This window comes from Pseudorasbora parva, chromosome 22, assembly GCF_024679245.1.
Source record: "Pseudorasbora parva isolate DD20220531a chromosome 22, ASM2467924v1, whole genome shotgun sequence".
NCBI classification, from domain to species: domain Eukaryota; kingdom Metazoa; phylum Chordata; class Actinopteri; order Cypriniformes; family Gobionidae; genus Pseudorasbora; species Pseudorasbora parva.
The window spans coordinates 9116980-9136004 of record NC_090193.1 but is presented as its reverse complement, the minus strand read 5'-3'; the positions used below and the strand labels follow the sequence as shown (position 1 = coordinate 9136004).

Below are 19025 nucleotides of genomic sequence, written 5' to 3'. Positions count from 1 at the left end.
GTCATTTTATTCGTATCTAAATATGAGGAGGCGCTCTCACAGAAAGTCCAAAAGCGGATTCGTAGAAACTTACTGTCACGCTGGAGCTGCAGCTGAAGGAAAACAATCGTTATGAGCTGAAAGGTGACGACGACAATCGAGATAATATATGCTTTATGTGTGTTTTTCAATTTATCTCAATGTAGGCTATTTATTGACTATAGAGTAGGCCTATATCATATGAATAATGCAGTGCTAACTGACAGCTTTGTTAATGTTTATCTTCTGCTCACCAAAGCTGCATTTATTTAATCAAAAATACAGTTAAAACAGTAATGTTGTGAAATACCATTACAAATGAAAGCAGCCTTTTTCTATGTGAATATAGTAAAGTGTGATTTATTCCTGTGATCAAAGCTGAATTTATCCTCATTACTCCAGTCTTCAGTGTCACATGATCCTTCACTAATCATTCTCATATGAGGATTTTATTATCAAGAAACAATTTTGATTATTATCTTTGTTGAAAACAGTTGTGCTGCTTAATCTTGTGGAAACCATGATACATTTTATTTTTCAAGATTCATTGAGAAAGTTCAATGGACAGCATTTATTAAATAAATGATTATCTTTTGTAATATTAAAAATAACACTTGTGATCAATTTAATGTAGCCTATGTATGATCAACAAAAGTATTAATTTCTGTCTTTTTTAATTTTATCACAAATGTTTGAATGGTATGGTGGTTTCCACAAAAATGAAGCAGCACCATGAGCAGCAAAACTGTTTTCAACACTGTAATAATCATAAATGTTTGTTGAGCATCAAATCCTATGAGAATGATTAGTGACACCGAAGACTGGAGTAATGATGATAAAACCAGCTTTGACCACAGAACAGATGATGTAGATCGCAATGATATTTCACTGTATTACGTCTTTTACTGCATTTTTAATTAAATAAATGCAGCATATCCGTCCATCCGTCTGTCCGTCCATCCATCCATCCTGTCTGTCTGTCTGTCTGTCTATCTATCTATCCATCTGTCTGTGTGTATATATCTGTCTGTCTGATCTATCTGTCTGATCTGTCTGTCTGATCTATCTGTCTGTCTGTCTGATCTATCTATCTGTCTGTCCATCTGATCTATCTGTCTGATCTGTCTGTCTGATCTATCTGTCTGATCTATCTATCTGTCTGATCTGTCTGTCTGATCTGTCTGTCTGATCTATCTATCTGTCTGATCTGTCTGTCTGATCTATCTGTCTGTCTGTCCGTCTGATCTATCTGTCTGTCTGATCTATCTGTCTTTCTGATCTATCTGTCTGTCCGACTGATCTATCTGTCTGTCTGTCTGATCTATCTGTCTGTCTGATCTATCTGTCCGTCTGATCTATCTGTCCGTCTGATCTATCTGTCTGTCTGATCTATCTATCTGTCCGTCTGATCTATCTGTCTGTCTGATCTATCTGTCCGTCTGATCTATCTGTCTGTCCGTCTGATCTATCTGTCTGTCTGTCCGTCTGATCTATCTGTCTGTCTGTCCGTCTGATCTATCTGTCTGTCTGATCTATCTGTCCGTCTGATCTATCTTTCTGTCCGTCTGATCTATCCGTCCGTCTGATCTATCTATCTGTCCGTCTGATCTATCTGTCCGTCTGTCTGAACTATCTGTCCGTCTGATCTATCTGTCTGTCTGATCTATCTGTCCGTCTGATCTATCTGTCTGTCTGATCTATCTGTCTGTCTGATCTATCTGTCCGTCTGATCTATCTGTCTGTCCGTCTGATCTATCTGTCTGTCTGTCCGTCTGATCTATCTGTCTGTCTGATCTATCTGTCTGTCTGATCTATCTGTCCGTCTGATCTATCTTTCTGTCCGTCTGATCTATCTGTCCGTCTGATCTATCTATCTGTCCGTCTGATCTATCTGTCCGTCTGTCTGAACTATCTGTCCGTCTGATCTATCTGTCTGTCTGATCTATCTGTCTGTCTGATCTATCTGTCCGTCTGATCTATCTGTCTGTCTGATCTATCTGTCCGTCTGATCTATCTGTCTGTCTGTCTGATCTATCTGTCCGTCTGATCTATCTGTCTGTCCGTCTGATCTATCTGTCCGTCTGATCTATCTATCTGTCCGTCTGATCTATCTGTCTGTCTGTATGATCTATCTGTCCATCTGATCTGTCTGTCTGATCTATCTATCTGTCTGTCTGATCTATCCGTCCGTCCATCCATCCGTATCTATCTATCTATCTATCTATCTATCTATCTATCTATCTATCTATCTATCTATCTATCTATCTATCTATCTATCTATCTATCTATCTATCTGTCTGTCTGTCTGTCCATCTGTCCGTCTATCTGTGTCTATATATCTGTCTGTCTGTCTGTCCATCTGTCCGTCCGTCTATCTGTCTGTCTATTTCTACAATCACAGAACAGATTTCTGGGTTGACCAGTTCCACTTACAGAGTCTTTAGTCTGTTTTGTAATAAATTTAGGAGATCCTCCAGGCCATCCCTGGTGTGGCAGGACAAAAAGCAAGCAGGAGGAACATCAGGGGACTGCTCGAGGGAAGCCTGGATGCTGCGGTTGTGCTCCGCGGAGATGAGGTCACTTTTGTTGAGGATCAGGATGCACTCCTGCCTGTGAGATGAGTGCTCCAGGATATTCTTCAAGTGTCCACTGAGGAAGACAGGCAGTAGCTGGTGCTCTGAAGGAAGCTGCGTCAAGTCCACGACCACCAGAGACAGATCTGCCTGCTCCACCCTGTGGGCAGCAGAGGAAGGTCATTTCTTAAGCCTGTTTCCTGAGCCTGGTCAGCATCTTACAGCCTTTGACCTCGTAGAAACAAAGTGGCCACTTCCTGTCAATGCCATCTCATTATTAAATCACAGCATAATGTACAGTGTACAGCTATTCACCACAACACACAAAGGTAAAACGGAATAAGGAAAAAGGCCTAATGTGCAGAGATGGCAAAAAGGATTTGGACACTTTTTTAAATGGACTTACAAATGTTTAATTGTTTTCATTGCATTAGATACAAATAACAAATAACGGCAAATGATTTATGCTAGACTCAATACATTTTTGTTTTGGGATTTGTCTCAATTCTATACAATTATTAAAGGTTTGGAATAATCCATGAGCATATTAGAAGGATTTCTGAAGGATCATGTGACACTAAAGACTGCAGCAATGATGCTGAAATGCTAATGATGCTAATGATTCAGCTTTGAATTACAGAAATAAATAAAGCACTTATTCCAAACGTTTGCATAGCTGCAAAAATTAAAGTTAATATGCAACAAAAAAACTACATGAGTGTAAAAATTGTGAATATCGGTAAAAAAAAATCTATTATCTATCCCTCATTTTTTGTCAGTTTTCCTCAAGGTCAATTTGGACATCCATCTATTGTGTGAAGTAAAACCAACTTCTTTTGTAACATGTTTCTTAAAAATATTTTTTATGCTATCTTGCCTTAAAATAAAGTTGTTTTGATATTTTGTTAAATAATAAATGGCTAATTCTTAGACAAACTCACCACTAAACTGCTGCCTTTTTCTGCAAACAGTATGTAACAAATGTTTGCATTGCATATTGTCCATAATTTGGCGCACACCTATATCTAAGTCTGTGAATAAACAGATCATTTCCCCTCACACGGCACAATGAGTGGCAAAAAATCTTGAGAGATATTTCCCCTCTACAGGCCATTTTTAGGATGGCGATATTTATCACTTTGAATTGTTTGCGCAAAAAAGCCTCTCTGTTTATTTTACCTTGATTTTCCCACACGTGTCCCTAAATACATACCGCTGACGGGCGCGCCGGACACCCTCCTGCTCCACGCTGTCTGTGGTGTCCCGTAGCCCTGCTGTGTCACTCAGCAGCACAGGATAGCCCCCGATGTCCAGAGGGACCTCCACCACATCTCTGGTGGTCCCAGCTGTGGCAGACACTATGGCAGCAGGACGCTGAGCTACACAGTGAGAGAATGTACTGAATTTAGTTCAGAAACTAATAAGGAGAACAAAGAAAAACACCTCAAGGAACAATTAACTAGTTCACGATTTCCCCTTTAAGAGCTGAGATGTTGGGTGGCCCGTGAGACCTTCTTTTCTTGAACTCAGACTTCTCAGAAGTCTTTCATTTCTCAGGATGGAGGGCAGAGGGCATTTACAAGGGAGCTCAGCAAGACTTCAAGAAAATCAAGATTAACTATATTTAAATGTGGTGATTGCAAGTACACAAAAACAACACAAAGTTCATATCCTGTAGAAACGTAGCAAATAATGCATGCGCAAGAACATATACAACTTTTTAGATGAGATAACCCTAGGAGACATCAATCTTAAAAAAGATTTGGAAGGGTTGTACAAAAACAAAATGAGGCAGAAAAGGCCTCTGTTAGGAAGTTTAAAGACAACAACAACTGAAGTCTTTACAGTTCAGGTAAAGGTTCTGGATGGATTGGTTCTCCTGCGCCTAATTTATAAAAATGCATTTATACACAACAATTTATAAAACGTCTATGTTTGTGCACAAAAGACTTAAAAATGCATTTCACTTCATAAAATCACAGTTAATCTTTAAAGATGCAATGTGTAAACTTCATCTACCTTTGAGGTTGTGAATTGTATCCCCCCCTCCCTTTCGAAGTGCATAGAGAATCTACGGTGGCCAACACAGGACAAAAATTGGACTGTGCTCCGAGACATTAGTGAAGCGAAGATTGTTAATCCTGCTCCTGTTGTCGGCATCATCGGCTTTTTCCCTCAGGTATGTGTTCTCCTTTTCAAGCGCAGCAACTCGCTTAGTCAAATCTTCAATGTTACATTTAGTGGCACTTACACGATGCTCCAACTCTGTAATTTGGTCACATAGTGTAGATAGTGACCCTTGTATATTGTTTAAAGTAGTCTGCACGGGTAGAATCATATTGTCAATATGGGCAGTCGTTTCAATTTTGCTCTGCTGTATGGCACCCAAGATTGTTTGGAGGGAAAACTCTGGTTGATCCATATTCTCCATTGTGACAATGTTTAATTTCCAATTGTTGATAGAACAGACTTTAAGTTTAACTTTAGGTCAAATAAATTGTGTAGCACCTACTCAAGGAGTCATTATTCATGCAGCAGGCTGAGACCTTTTGGAGCACTCAATCAGTAGCGGCCATAAATTAAAGAATCCCCCATCATAAGTACACATTGATGGCCTAAGACACGAAACGAGCGGTTTGTGTAAGAAAACGAACAGTATTTATATAGTTTTAAACTCGGAAATTCAACGGCATCAAGTGTGGTGAGCCTTCATACAAATCCTCTGGCAACTGAGAATTATACAGCACTAAAAGTCCACCTGTTGAAAACGTTTTAACTGTCGGACGATGAGTGAGCCAACAGGCTTTTCTCCCTTCAAGGACTGGGTTACAACAAACAGTCTGAGCTCACGGACCATATGCTGGATCTCTTGGGTGATCACAAGCCCGGTTCTCTTTTCACCCAGCTTTTCCTGTGTCAGCTGCCTTCCCAATTGAGAGCTGCACTAGCCAAAATCATAATCACTGACTGCCGGAGACTGGCTGAAGAGGCTGATCCATTTTTCCTGGCGAGTCAGGGACTTTTTCCCACGGACATCACTTCTTTGACTCAGAATGAATCCACACTCATCCCTGCTACCTCTTCTTGTCGGCAGCAGCTTTGTCTGGCCCCCAAAGACCTTCAGGCTTGTGTTTCTGCTATGTAAAGTTTGGAACCAAGGCTAAAAAATGTTGTTCACTATGTAGTTTCGGCAGGTCGGGAAACGCTAGTGGCCATGAGCATTGGCCACGTAGGCAGGCTGCTTTTCATCCGCAACAGCATCTTGCTTTGGCTGAGTTCGCAAACATGGAGCACCTGGGCATAGTCCGCTGATCCGACAGCTCATGGGCTTCACCCCTCCACATCGTCCCCAAACCTGGCAGCAGCTGGCACCCGTGTGGAGCGACGGTTCTATTGACGGTTTAAGGAGGCAATGGCACCTGGGCAATACCCAATCCCGAATTTTTCCGCAAACCTGGCTGGCAAGTTTAGTCTGTTTGAGTTCCTGCGCATGCTATCCAGCCTTAAAAAACGACGTGACATCCTAGTAGAAAAGCACCTCCAAGTCCCAACACCTGGCATCACCAAACCCTTTTTGAGTGGCTAAGGGTATACTCACACTAGCCAGTTTGAACCGTGCCCGAGTGCGTTTGACTACCAAAGCGCGGTTCGTTTGACTAGTGTGAGTGCTCCGAACCGTGCCCGGGCTCGGCTCGATTAGCCAACATTTTCGCGCCACTAAGGCGACACATCTGTTTAACAACAGGCTGTGAGAGGGCTGTGGACCACCGTGGACCAAACGACACAAAATTATCCACAAAGAAAACAGAGCGATGGACTCCATTGTGTTCAGAGAGCGCCACTCTTCCTGTTTATCCCGAAACCGTCGCACCATAATGACGTAAGCGTGCTCCGACACGAATGCTGAAACCCAAAACCGTTGCACCATAATGACGTAAGCGTGCTCTGGCACGAATGCTGAAACCCTCCTATGTGAGTGCAGGCCAGCGGGTGAGTGGGGAGGGGGGACAATCGTACTCGGGACCGGTTCATGGCGTGCCTAGTGTGAGTCCCTCTCCCATCAAAAGTGGAGGTGGTTACACAGTTCCCACGCTCGCTCACTGTCAAATCCCTGCAAGAGTTCCTCGGCATGATGAACTTTTTCCACCCCTTCATCCCTCTTAGCTCATGCAGCCATTGCATGAGACCTTGAAAGGTAAACCAAAGCACGCCATGGACTGGACTGAGAGCAGAGACAAGGCTTTTGCTTCCACTAAGGCAGCACTAGCGAACACCACCATGCTGGCACAGCCTTCTCCTACAGCCCCATCACCATCACCTCGAATGCCTCAGACTACGCTGTCATTGCTGTCTACGAGCAGTGGGTTGACAGGGCCTGGCAGCCGCTGTCTTTCTTTAGCCATCAGCTGCACCCCTGTGAATGGAAGTACAGCACTTTCGAGCGGGAGCTTCTGGGTCCTGCCTCACCATAAGACACTTTTGTTCCCTGCTGGAAGGCTGGCATTTTACTGCTTTTGTGGACCACAAGCTGCTGAATTTTGCTATGGCCAGGTGGCTGAGCCGTGGTCAGCTCGCCAGCAAAGTCATCTGTCCTGCATTTCAGAGTTCACCACGGACTTGCAATACATGTTGCCGGTAAGAACAACCATGTGGCGGACTGCTTATCACAGGCTGTGGCAGGGGCAGTCCATCTGGGTTTGGATTACAACAGCATGGTGGCGACTCAGACCACAGACCCGGACGTGCAATTCCTGAGGATCTCGACTACATCTCCACAGGTATTCCACGACCGGTCGTCCCCTTGGGATGGAGATTACAAGTTTTTGATACCATCCATGGTCTCTTCCACCCAGGTTCGAAAGCATCACAGAGACTGGTTGCAGAAAAGTTTGTTTGGTAACACTTTATTTTAAGGTTCAGTTATTAACTAATTACTAGTTGCTTATTAGCGTACATATTACTAGGATATTGGCAGTTTATTAGTACTTATAAAGCACATATTAATGCCTTATTCTGCATGACCTTATTCTAAATCCCTTAATCCTACCCAATACCTAAACTTAAATGTTACAAAAACTACCGTACTAACTATTAATAAGCAGTAAATTAGGAGTTTATTGAGGCAAAAGTCGTAGTTAATAGTGAATATGTGTTCACTATACTTAAGTGTTACCGTTTGTTTGGCACGACCTTAAGAATGACGTTAGGGACTGGGCTAACACCTGCGTTGAGTGCCAACGGGCCAAAGTACACCGGCACACTAAAGATAGAGTTAGATTTGTTCCCAGTTTCTGAGCGGTTAGACCATGTAAACATGGACCTGGTCGGTCCTCTGCCCTCATCTCACAGTTTCACATATCTGTTAACCTGAGGCTGTGCCTGTGACGTCAGGGGCATCTGTCGAAACAACACAGGCATTTATTGGTACCTGGGTTGCCCGTTTTGGCACTCCTTCAGACATATCCTGTAACTGAGGCGCACAGTTCATGTCTGAGCTGTGGGACATGGTCGCAGAGTGAAACTCCACCGCATGACCCCATATAACCTGCAGGGGCCAAAAGAGGACCTTCAGTCCTCATCCGCAGAGCTTGTTTATTGACAGCCACTGTTTATTGAAGGCTGATTATGTTTTCATTTGCCACAAAGCCCACAGGGGACCACTACATCTGCCCTACAAGGGCCCATTCCAAGTTCTGGAGACAGGGGACTACATTCTTCTGGTGTACAGGAGCGGCACACTGGAGCGACTCTCCATTGACCACCTCAAACCGACTCACTTGGACATAATCAAGCCGATTGACCTGGCCCAGCCCCCATGATGTGGATGGCCTCCTGCTCTGCCCCCACCCCTTGCTCCCCTCCCTCTCAAATATCCCACACTCCATGCCCCATATCCGTATTATGGCTAAGACTGTGTTGAAAAAATCGATTCACCAATTCTGAATCGATTTTCATATTAATTTCTAGGGGTGTCAACAATAATCGATTCGGCGATGCATCGCGATGCGGGGCATGAACGATTCAGCATCGATGCGGTGTCATGACAAATCCTGTCCCCCTGTGAAATCGTGTCCGCAAGGACCCCCAGAGCGATTCTATTGGCTGAAAGAAATTTTAATAGGTATTCTGTTCAGAGCCTGATTACAATTCTTACACAATCGCGTTTTGATTGTTGCTGTTTAAATTGTGTTAAAATAGTCTTTAATGTCTTACAAAGCATATGTTTCATATATTAGTAGTAGGGCTGGGCGATATGACGAAATATATCGTCTGGACGATAGAAAATGTCTATCGTTTTATATAAGGCTCTATCGCTTACGCCACGATAAGGCGTTTATGGCAGAATTTTATGTCAAGATGCACCTCACGCCATGGCATGCCCATGCAATACATAAACGCGCTCCCTCTGTCTCTCTCTCGCTCTCTTACTCACACACACACGCGCTGCAGCCTCCCTTCCACTCACGTCACTTTTTTAAAAATCCCCCACAGCGCGAAACACGAGTCCCGCAAACGCGCCGCAGAGGAGCTTGTTTGTAATCAGAGGACAAATGGCTCCTTAGTTTCGAAATGGTTTGGGTACAAGGTGATCGCGTTGAAAATAAAGGCGTTTGTCCAGCCTTAGAAGCTCATTTGAATCATTGCCGCGGCTCATTTAAGAAAATGACAGCTCCGAAGAGACGCCGCTTTAGTTTGAGGTAACGTTACTGCTAACAATAATAAAGAAAGACGATCAACACCTTATGTGTTACCACTGAAATGAAGATGTAATATATTTCCAAATGTAAGCCCATCTTAAGCGAAATGCACGCTTCATACTGTCGTCTGCCCTGGCTCTAACCTCGAGTGTTTACTTTTTGCAAACCTTGTGAGCGCGCAAACCCAAACGCTGTGACCTCGCGCCAAATGTTTTTATTGGTTTATTAAGTACAAACAGGCAAGTTATGAAAAATTGAGTGCGAGGGATATGTTCAATCACACAAAAAGATTTTGGAATGAGACGGCCAACTGTAGTAGCGTTTAGTCCACTGTCTATAATAGCCTAATTTAGAGATCACTTTTTTATTTATTTTAACCGACAACTTTGATCGGTTAACGTTGATACGGTCAGCCATCGGTCAAACGTTCATCGGTAAACATCCCTAGGCAGGTGTTAACTTTACTAACAGTCTTGCTTTAAAAAAAGGTTCTAAATAAAATAAAAATGTAGTCCATACTACCTTTATTTGTTTTGTATATCATTTCAAACTGCATTTCCACATTGCAATTTTGTATAGACTATTCATAAACTGAATTAATAGAAAGGTTGCTATATCGTTATGTATATCGTTATCGGGATATCAAATGAGCTATATCGGGATATGAAATTTTGGCCATATCGCCCAGCCCTAATTAGTAGTATATAACTGAAGCTATAAGTGCTTATATAAGTATATAATTCAGAACATGTTTTTGCTCCCATTATAGCAATTACATATTTTAAATAAATGTTTTGCGTGTGTACTTAGTATGGCAATGAATTCATAGTTTATTAGTTTATTATTTAGTTATTTTTAAACAAATAATTTTCCAGAACCATGTATAACAACTTTTGATCAGGCATTTAAAACTGCTACCAGCGGATACGATTTCACAGGGGGACAGGATTTGTCATGACAGCGGCAAAGTACCATAATCGATTATGTCACTGTTTATTTTCTGGCGGACGATAAAGTTGTGAAGTTTCAAATACTCCGGGAGAATAACAACAACAACAAGGAAGATGGCTGAGGCGGAGGGAGATGACCGCGATAGACGGGTTATTAAAAACGCGCTAACGACCCGAGGTGTGTAGGATTGTACGTATATATTTTTTGCACAATAATAAATTAATCTATAATGACGAAATACGGCGCAATTCACCTTTATTCCACAAGGTGGCAATGTCTGATACCCAATGATGAAGTGACGTTTCACTCATAGTTACCTCTGACAGAAAACTAAACAATAATTATAATCTGCAAAACTTGAAATGGCTTAGTGATTTACTTCAGAGAGCAAGTACTAAACACAATCATATGTTAGTGTCACTGTCTCTTGATGATGGATGTGGTCAAGAAGCTGTCAGTGATCAAAATATTGATTTTGAAGACATTGAAAATGAGTTTGGAGAATATGCTGGAGATCGCGAATATGAGGCAGATGCTGAATATACTGGTAAACGAACTCTGACGAGGACAGATGATGATGGTATTAAACATCTGCTCAAACTGAATCCTTCCAAGCTCCAAAAGGTAACGAAATAGGTTTTATTTTATTCTTCTGTAGCTGTTACTCTAAAATCAGGAGTTTTATATATTATCACGACAGGTAGAGGTCTATCCATGTTAAATATAGATCTGGGTCGCTAACGACCTGAATATGTAAGAATGTTTGGTGAAACAGTCATGCATTTAAGGGTTAATTGCATTTAATTTAATTTTATTTAATTACATTTTATTTTATTTAATAACTTTTATGTCAAAGATACAGGAGACACATAGCAGCCAATACAATCTGTTGTTTAATATCTGCTTGTATTGCCTCATGACTGATGAAAAATTTGCTTTGTGTGCAGTAGAATTTTGATGCATCACAATGCATCGTAGAATCGAATTGAATCGAATCGTTACCTGGTGAATCGTAATCGAATCGAATCGTGAAGGCAGTGCCAATGCACACCCCTATTAATTTCTAAAGATCGATCCGTAACTCAGAGGATCGATTTAATAATAGGTCTACATTTTCCCCGTGCATGCACGCGAGGTGGAAGGACATTAAAACAAAGAACATGTCGCGGACAGAGAATACTAGAGTAGATAAACAAACTCAAACCGAAGCTCTCATCACTATACCTCCGCCGCCGTGCTGAAGAAGTGCCGCAGACAGACCGAGTTTTCCTCACTCTTCTTCATGTTCCGCTGCGGTAAGAACCGCCACGGACAGAGAATACTAGAGTAAATAAACAAACTCGTGCCAAAGCTCTCGTCACTATGCCGCCGTGCTTAAGAAGCGCCGTGGACAGACGGAGCTTTCCTCACTCTTCCTCTTCTCTCGTTCCGTCGAGCTAAGAAGAACCGTCGCAGACAGAGAATACTAGAGTAAGTTAAACGAGCGAACTCGGGCTGTTGGATATGTCAAGAACGTGCCTTACGCCACAGCAGTTCTCACTGCAGTGTGCTGTCTTACTGCCAAGGAAGTTGTAAGGGCTGCCTTGTCATGACAGCGCGCGTTTGCTGTCTAGAGCACTCGGGAAGGGGGATTGTTCTTTACAACCATAAATACTCCATTAATTTGAATAATATAATAATAGTAATAGATTTAAACGGTCATGAATCAGTGAATTGATTCATAATTCGGCTCGCCAATGTCACGTGATTTCAGCCGTTTGACACGCGATCCGAATCATGAATCAATACACTGATTCATAACCGTTTGAATCTTTATTTGAGGTTTGAAAACAAACGCGGAAGAGAAGACCATGCTGAATAAAGTCGTAGTTTTTGTTATTTTTGGAACAAAATGTATTTTCGATGCTTCAAGAGATTCTTGACCTAAGCTATGACTTGACTTCACTTGCATAAAGCAGTGACTTGACTTGACTGTCACAACACATGACTTGGACTTGCTTGCGACTTGAATGTTAAGACTTGAGACTTGCTTGTGACTTGCACATGTGTGACTTATCCCACCCCTGAATTCAGGTAACAGCTGGAAAAAAATGCTTTCTTCAAAAACACTTATCTAAATCTCGAAGATCGGATCGGATCGGATCGAATAATGATAATCGATTCAAGATCTTGAGAATCGGAATCGAATCAATTCTTGCAATTTGAATCGAAACCCAGCCCTAATTATGGGGGTAAACTGGCTGCAGGGGGGTCTCCTCAACCTCCGGTACAGCGCAGCCATTCTGGCCAGTTGATAAGCCCACCTCCCCAATGACTGTTTGGTTTTTGGTGAATTCTGGGGGGACATTTGTAGTGATTGAGACATAAATAAATGACCTTTGTTGTTAAGCGTAGTTCTATACATTGTTGATTATAAATGCAGCACTTTGTTCTAATCGTGTTTCTTCAAGACTGTTCAGGGATCACAGTCACTTTAAATGTTCTGAATTAATGATAACATGGGACGCTTGTCAACGCCATTTTGCTTCGAGTTTTCTGCTACTAAATATAAATGACACACACACTGGTGTTCCCAACGTGAGAAGCTGTCTCTTGTAATTTACTGCGATTTCACAGATGTGTTATACAGCTCACTGGTAAACATGATGCTGACATATTTATAGAACGTTACAGTATTTTATATACAGCATAATCACATATTTGCATATAATGTCTGTTATCAATATTTCATGTATTTAAATACTTGCATTAAAAGCACCTCAATGATGTGAAGGTCATTTGTCATATATCATTTAAATGATCTGCTGAAGAATATGATATCAGTGCACGGTCTTTATAAGAGATAACCACAGTTTAAATGTTAGCTGGCTATCAAACGGTAGTCTAGTGGTGAGTGTAACCGAGTAACAAGTTGTTGTTTCAAAACTAGTATGAGGGTTTCATTTATTAGCAAGGTACTGTAACATGTTTTCATTATCCAATTACCTTTTGTCTTGTTTTGTTGCATGTTAGTTATGATCTGTCTAGAATTTTAAAAACTTTTAAATAAAACACAGTTAGCAACTCTTGTCCTTTAGTGTTTTTTTTTGCTGCTCAGCACTGAACCAAAATAACTGCAGATAAATCAACACAATAAACCACTTTAAACCAGTGCTGTGCTTTGCAGTTTCTTTGAGTGGAAGAAAGTTTGAAGAAATGTTTCACTGTTGTACTGAAATGTGTGCTATTTTTTTCCAGTCTGGTATAGTCTGGTATTAAAGTATATTTCCATATGTCCACTGGAAGGAAGAGGCCAGTTTCACTCAAGAGCTCTTTGTGTGAACTTCCTTAAAGAGTTTATAGAACTTATCAATCTTAAAATCAGCATAAAATTGAAAATATTAAATCTGCATTTACTGCAAATCTCAATTCTTCAAATGCATAACATTCAATTCAGATTTTAAGCAAATTGCTTAATTAAAATGTAGAAAGTGACACCATTGGACCGCAAACAAGACAAGCTGGACCACAAACAATAACAGGCCTGATGAATGTGGGGTAATTCAGGGCAGGAAGTGTGGTGATATCCAAACATCCCCCTCTGCTACTGGAGAGGTCAGAGGTCAGAGATAAACGTCACTAAAGGTCGTACGGTGCCTCTTTATGAGTGTGCATGATAATATGTGCATTTACCACAGCCTTTAACCTTCTGTCATAAGACAATAAGGCACTTTTGCCCCTAAAATTTGTTTAACCTTTTTAAAGTAAAAACATGATAATCTTGTAATCAGAAATATGATTTGGTACAGTGTTTAGTGTGAGCAAAAGGAACAAAGGAAAGTTAAAAAAAAAAGTAGAAGAGCAGAAAATATTCTTCTTTTAAGTTAAAAAATAAAGTCCGAAGGGGGCTGGAAAGAGTTGTGATAGGATCCATGAAAAATTGGAAAGAAACAAAAAGTCTTTCACTTAAGATCACTTAAGATCTACTACTGTTTAAAAGTTTGGGGTTGGTAAGACTTTTTCAAGATTTTAAAAGAAGTCTCTTATGCTGCTCACCAAGGCTGCAGTTTTTGGATCAAAAATACAGTAAAACAACAAAAAGATTACTACTATTTAAAGAAAAAATATTTTCCATTAAATATACTGTATATATATATATATATATATATATATATATATATATATATATATATATATATATATATATATATATATATATATATATATATATATATATATATATATATATATATATACAGTCATGGTTAAAATTGTTGGTACCCCCTGGTAAATATGATCAAATATGGCTGTAAAAAATAAATCTGCATTGTTTATCCTTTTGATCTTTTATTAAAAAATGTGCAAAAATCGAACCTTTCATTAAAGTAAGGTGTTAAACTTTTACTTCATTAAAGTAAAAGTTTGGGGTTGGTAAGACTTTTTCAAGATTTTAAAAGAAGTCTTTTATGCTGCTCACCAAGGCTGCAGTTTTTGGATCAAAAATACAGTAAAACAACAAAAAGATTACTACTATTTAAAGAAAAAATATTTTCCATTAAATATACTGTATATATATATATATATATATATATATATATATATATATATATATATATATATATATATATATATATATATATATATATATATATATATATATATATATATATATATACAGTCATGGTTAAAATTGTTGGTACCCCCTGGTAAATATGATCAAATATGGCTGTAAAAAATAAATCTGCATTGTTTATCCTTTTGATCTTTTATTAAAAAATTTGCAAAAATCGAACCTTTCATTAAAGTAAAATAACTGACAAAGGGGGGTAAATCACATTAGGAAAAAAATGCTTTTCTCCAAAACACACTGGCCACAATTCTTGGTTCCCTTTTATGAAATACTTTTTGCAACCTCCTTTTCCCAAGATAACAGCTCTTAAGAGTCTTCTTCTATAATGCCTTATGAGTTTGGAGAACACCTGACAAGAGATCAGAGACCGTTCCTCCATACTGAAGCTCTCCAGATCCTTCAGATTCCCAGATCCATGTTGGTGCTTTTTCTCTTTAGTTCAGCCACTCATCTTCTATAGGCTTCAAGTCAGGAAACTGGGACGGTCATGGCAGAAGCTTCATTTTGTGCTCAGTGACGTGTGTGTTGATTTTAATGTATTTTTTTTTTTGGATTGTTGTCCTGATGGGAGATCCAACCACGGCCCATTATAAGATTTCTAGCAGAATCCATCAAGTTTTAATTTTTTATATTTTGGTATTTGCTAGAATCCCTGATACCATGTATCTGAACAAGAGGTCCAGGACCTCCAGCAAAAAAAATAAGGCCACAACATTAAAGATCCAGTAGTATTTTTAGCCGTGGGCATGGGGTACTTTTTATCCCTGTTTGCACCAAACCCATCTGGTATATTTAATGCCAAAAATCTATTTTATAGTTTGATCTGACCACAGAACCAGGTGCCTTTTGACTTTCCAGTCATGTCTGACAACTGAATATGCTGGAGTTTGTTTATGGATGAGCGAGGAGGATTTTTCTTGAATCCCTCCCAAACAACATGTGGTGATTTAGGGGTTGTTTGAAAAAAGATATTAGGCTTTCTGACCCCAAGACTCAACTAATCTCTGCGATTCTCCATCTGTGGTCCTTGGAGAGTCTTTGTGCACTCAAATGTTCCTCCTCACCGTGCATTAGGAGAATACACACGTCCTCTTTCAGGCAGATTTGTGACATCTTTAGTTAAATGGAGCTTCTTAATTTTTGCCCTGATGGTGGAAATAGGGATTTTCAATGCTTTAGCTATTTTCTTACAGCCACTTTCTTTTTTGTGAAGCTCAACAATCTTTTGCTGCACATCAGAACTATATTTTTTGGTTTCACTCATTGTGATAAATGATTAAGGGAATTAGGCTTTTATGCCTCCTTATATTTATACTCCTGTTAAACAAGACATCATAGCTTGACAAATACATGTTCCTTGTCACCCTGGTGTGCTAAAAAATGTACATATTAATGTAAATATACTTCAGAGATATTTTACTCATTTAAAATTCTAGGGGTACCAACAATTGTGGCCAATGTGGAGAAAAGCATTTATTTCATAATGTGATTTACCCCCCCATTTTCAATTATTTTACTTAAATGAAAGGTTGGATTTTTGTGACTTTTTTTAAATAAAAGATCAAAAGGATAAACAATGCAGATTATTTTTTTACAGCCATATTTCATCATATTTACCAGGGGTACCAACAATTTTGACCATGACTGTATGCATACACACATATATATATATATATATATATATATATATATATATATATATATATATATATATATATATATATATATATATATATATATATATATATATATATATATATGCATACAATCATGGTCAAAATTGTTGTTATTTAAAAAAATGTAATTCATTTATGTGAAGGTAACAAAAAATGTAACTAATTATATAATGGTGTTTAGTTTCTAAGCAAACAGCACGGCTTTAGGGAAGAGAAAACACTTCCAATATCCTTTGTTGTAACATCAAAGGCTGTACATCCAATAAAATCCTTCAGCACGAACACATCTGCTGTTTTGGTAGAAGCTAGCCAAATTACGCAGATGCCAACATGGACAGGTTGCAAAACATGCCCTTAAAGGGTTAGTTCACCCAAAAATGAAATTGATGTCATTAATGACTCACCCTAATGTCATTCCACACCCGTAAGACATCCGTTCATGTTCAGAACACAGTTTAAGATATTTAATAATTAGTCCGAGAGCGTATCCAAGTGTATGCACACCATACTGTCCATGTCCAGAAAGATAATAAAAACATCATCAAAGTAGTCCATATGTGACATCAGTTGGTTACTTAAAATCTCTTGAAGCATCAAAAATACATTTTGGTCCAAAAATCATAAAAACTACGACTTTATTCAGCATTGTCTTCTCTTCCTGGTTTGTTTTCAATCCTCAAATAAAGATTCAAACGGTTATGAATACCAATACATGATTCGGATCGCCAACATTACGTGATTTCAGGAGTTTGGCAGGACTCACGCAGTTTGACACGCGATCCGAATCATGAATCAATAAGCTGATTCATAACCGTTTGAATCTTTATACTGCTTTGATACTACTGCAAACCGGGAACACCCTACATGAGCTGCAGTTTTGGAGATGCTCCAACCCATTTTAATTTACTTTATTTTTTATTGTTTTTAACATTGAATAATACTGAAGAAATTGAAATTATGGCAGAACATTAAGCCAGCCTCATGAGGCAGTCACCTGGAATGGTTTTCCAAGAATCTTAAGGGAGTTCCTAGAAGTGCTGAGTACTTTTTGGCTGCTTTTCCTTCACTCTCTGGTCCAACTCATCCCAAGCCATCACAATTGGATTTAGATCGGGTCAGGCCAGGGTCAGGATTGTGGAGGCCAGGTCATCTGATGCAGCACTCCACTATCCTTCTTGGACAAATAGCTCTTAAATAATCTAGAGGTGTGTTTGGGGTCATTGTCCTGTTGGAAAAATAATGATAGCCCCACTAAATGCAAACCAGATGTCGCTGCAAAATGCTGTGGTAGCCATGCTGGTTAAGCGTGGCCTCAATTTTGACTAAGTCTCCAACAAATCATCCCCAAAACATCACACCTCCTCCTCCATACTTCACAGTGGGAACCACACATTCAGGAACACAAAGACACAGCGGTTAGGATTAAAAATCTCAAATTTGGACTCATTAGGCCAAAAGACAGTTTTTCACTGATTTAAAGTCCATTCCTTGCATTTCTTGGCCCAAGCAAGTCTCTTTTGCTTGTTGTTCTTCAAAAGTCATGGTTTCTATGCCACAATTCAATCATGAAGGCCTGACTCACGCAGTCTCCTCTGAACAGTCGATGTTTAAGTATGTCTGCCACTTGAATTCCGGGAAAATCATTTATGTGGGCTGTAATCTGAGGTGCAGTAAATCGGCAGTTCCTGAGGCTGGTAATTCGCATCTTATTTTCTGCAGCAGATGTAGCTCTTGGTCTTCCTTTCCTGGGATGGTACTCATGAGAGCCAATTTCATCATTGAATGTTTTGGTGACTGAATTTGGGAATACTTAGGAATGTTCTTTAGATTTTTCGGACTCACTGACCTTCATTTCTTAAAGTAATTATGGACTGTCTTATCTCTTTACTTAACTGTAGAGTACTGTTAACTTGTAGTAGCACTAATAGGGCTACTGACTCTGTACCCACTCTTCCTCTGCACAAGACAAGTTATGGTCTAAAGCACATTAAGGTGGAAAGTAATGTCACAAATGAACTCTTGACAAGGCGCAACCATTCCAGGGGACTACCTTATGAATTTAATGAGAGAATGTCATAAATGTAGCTACTTTGAACAATATATATAATTGTAACCGTTTATAATAATATTTATAATAAGTCACTTATTAGTAAACGATGAAATAATCATTTACAAAACATGACTCTACATTCATAAATATGCTACCATTTCATGAATGTTTTGTTAATTCAGATACAAGATATTTATAAATTATTAGTTAATACATTCATAAATTATTAATAAGTGGTATGCTATACCGCCTATATCTGTAGATATAAGTGCTAAATGTTTTATACTTTAGATTAGGGGATGCAGAAAGCTTTGGAAATGATTTACACATCATCTATAACAGGCGCTGGACATCGCAGTGTAAGTGCTAACTGGTGAGACTGTCTTCTCTGACACACATGGAGTCTTTAACCACTGAGCAGCTGAAGTGAGCTTTAGTGGAACTGGTTTA

The 19025-nt window shown here is 39.4% G+C and overlaps 1 protein-coding gene across 1 annotated transcript in view; it reads right to left on the bottom strand.

Annotated features, from left to right (window-relative positions):
• gtpbp3 (GTP binding protein 3, mitochondrial) overlaps positions 1 to 19025 on the bottom strand; it is a 60119-nt gene that overhangs the window by 949 nt on the left and 40145 nt on the right. The window contains exons 7-8 of the mRNA XM_067431224.1: positions 3805 to 3970; positions 2452 to 2751 (exon numbers count right to left, since the gene is read on the bottom strand). Of these exons, the coding sequence (XP_067287325.1) occupies positions 2452 to 2751; positions 3805 to 3970 (466 nt within the window). The remainder of the gene's footprint in view (positions 1 to 2451; positions 2752 to 3804; positions 3971 to 19025) is intronic.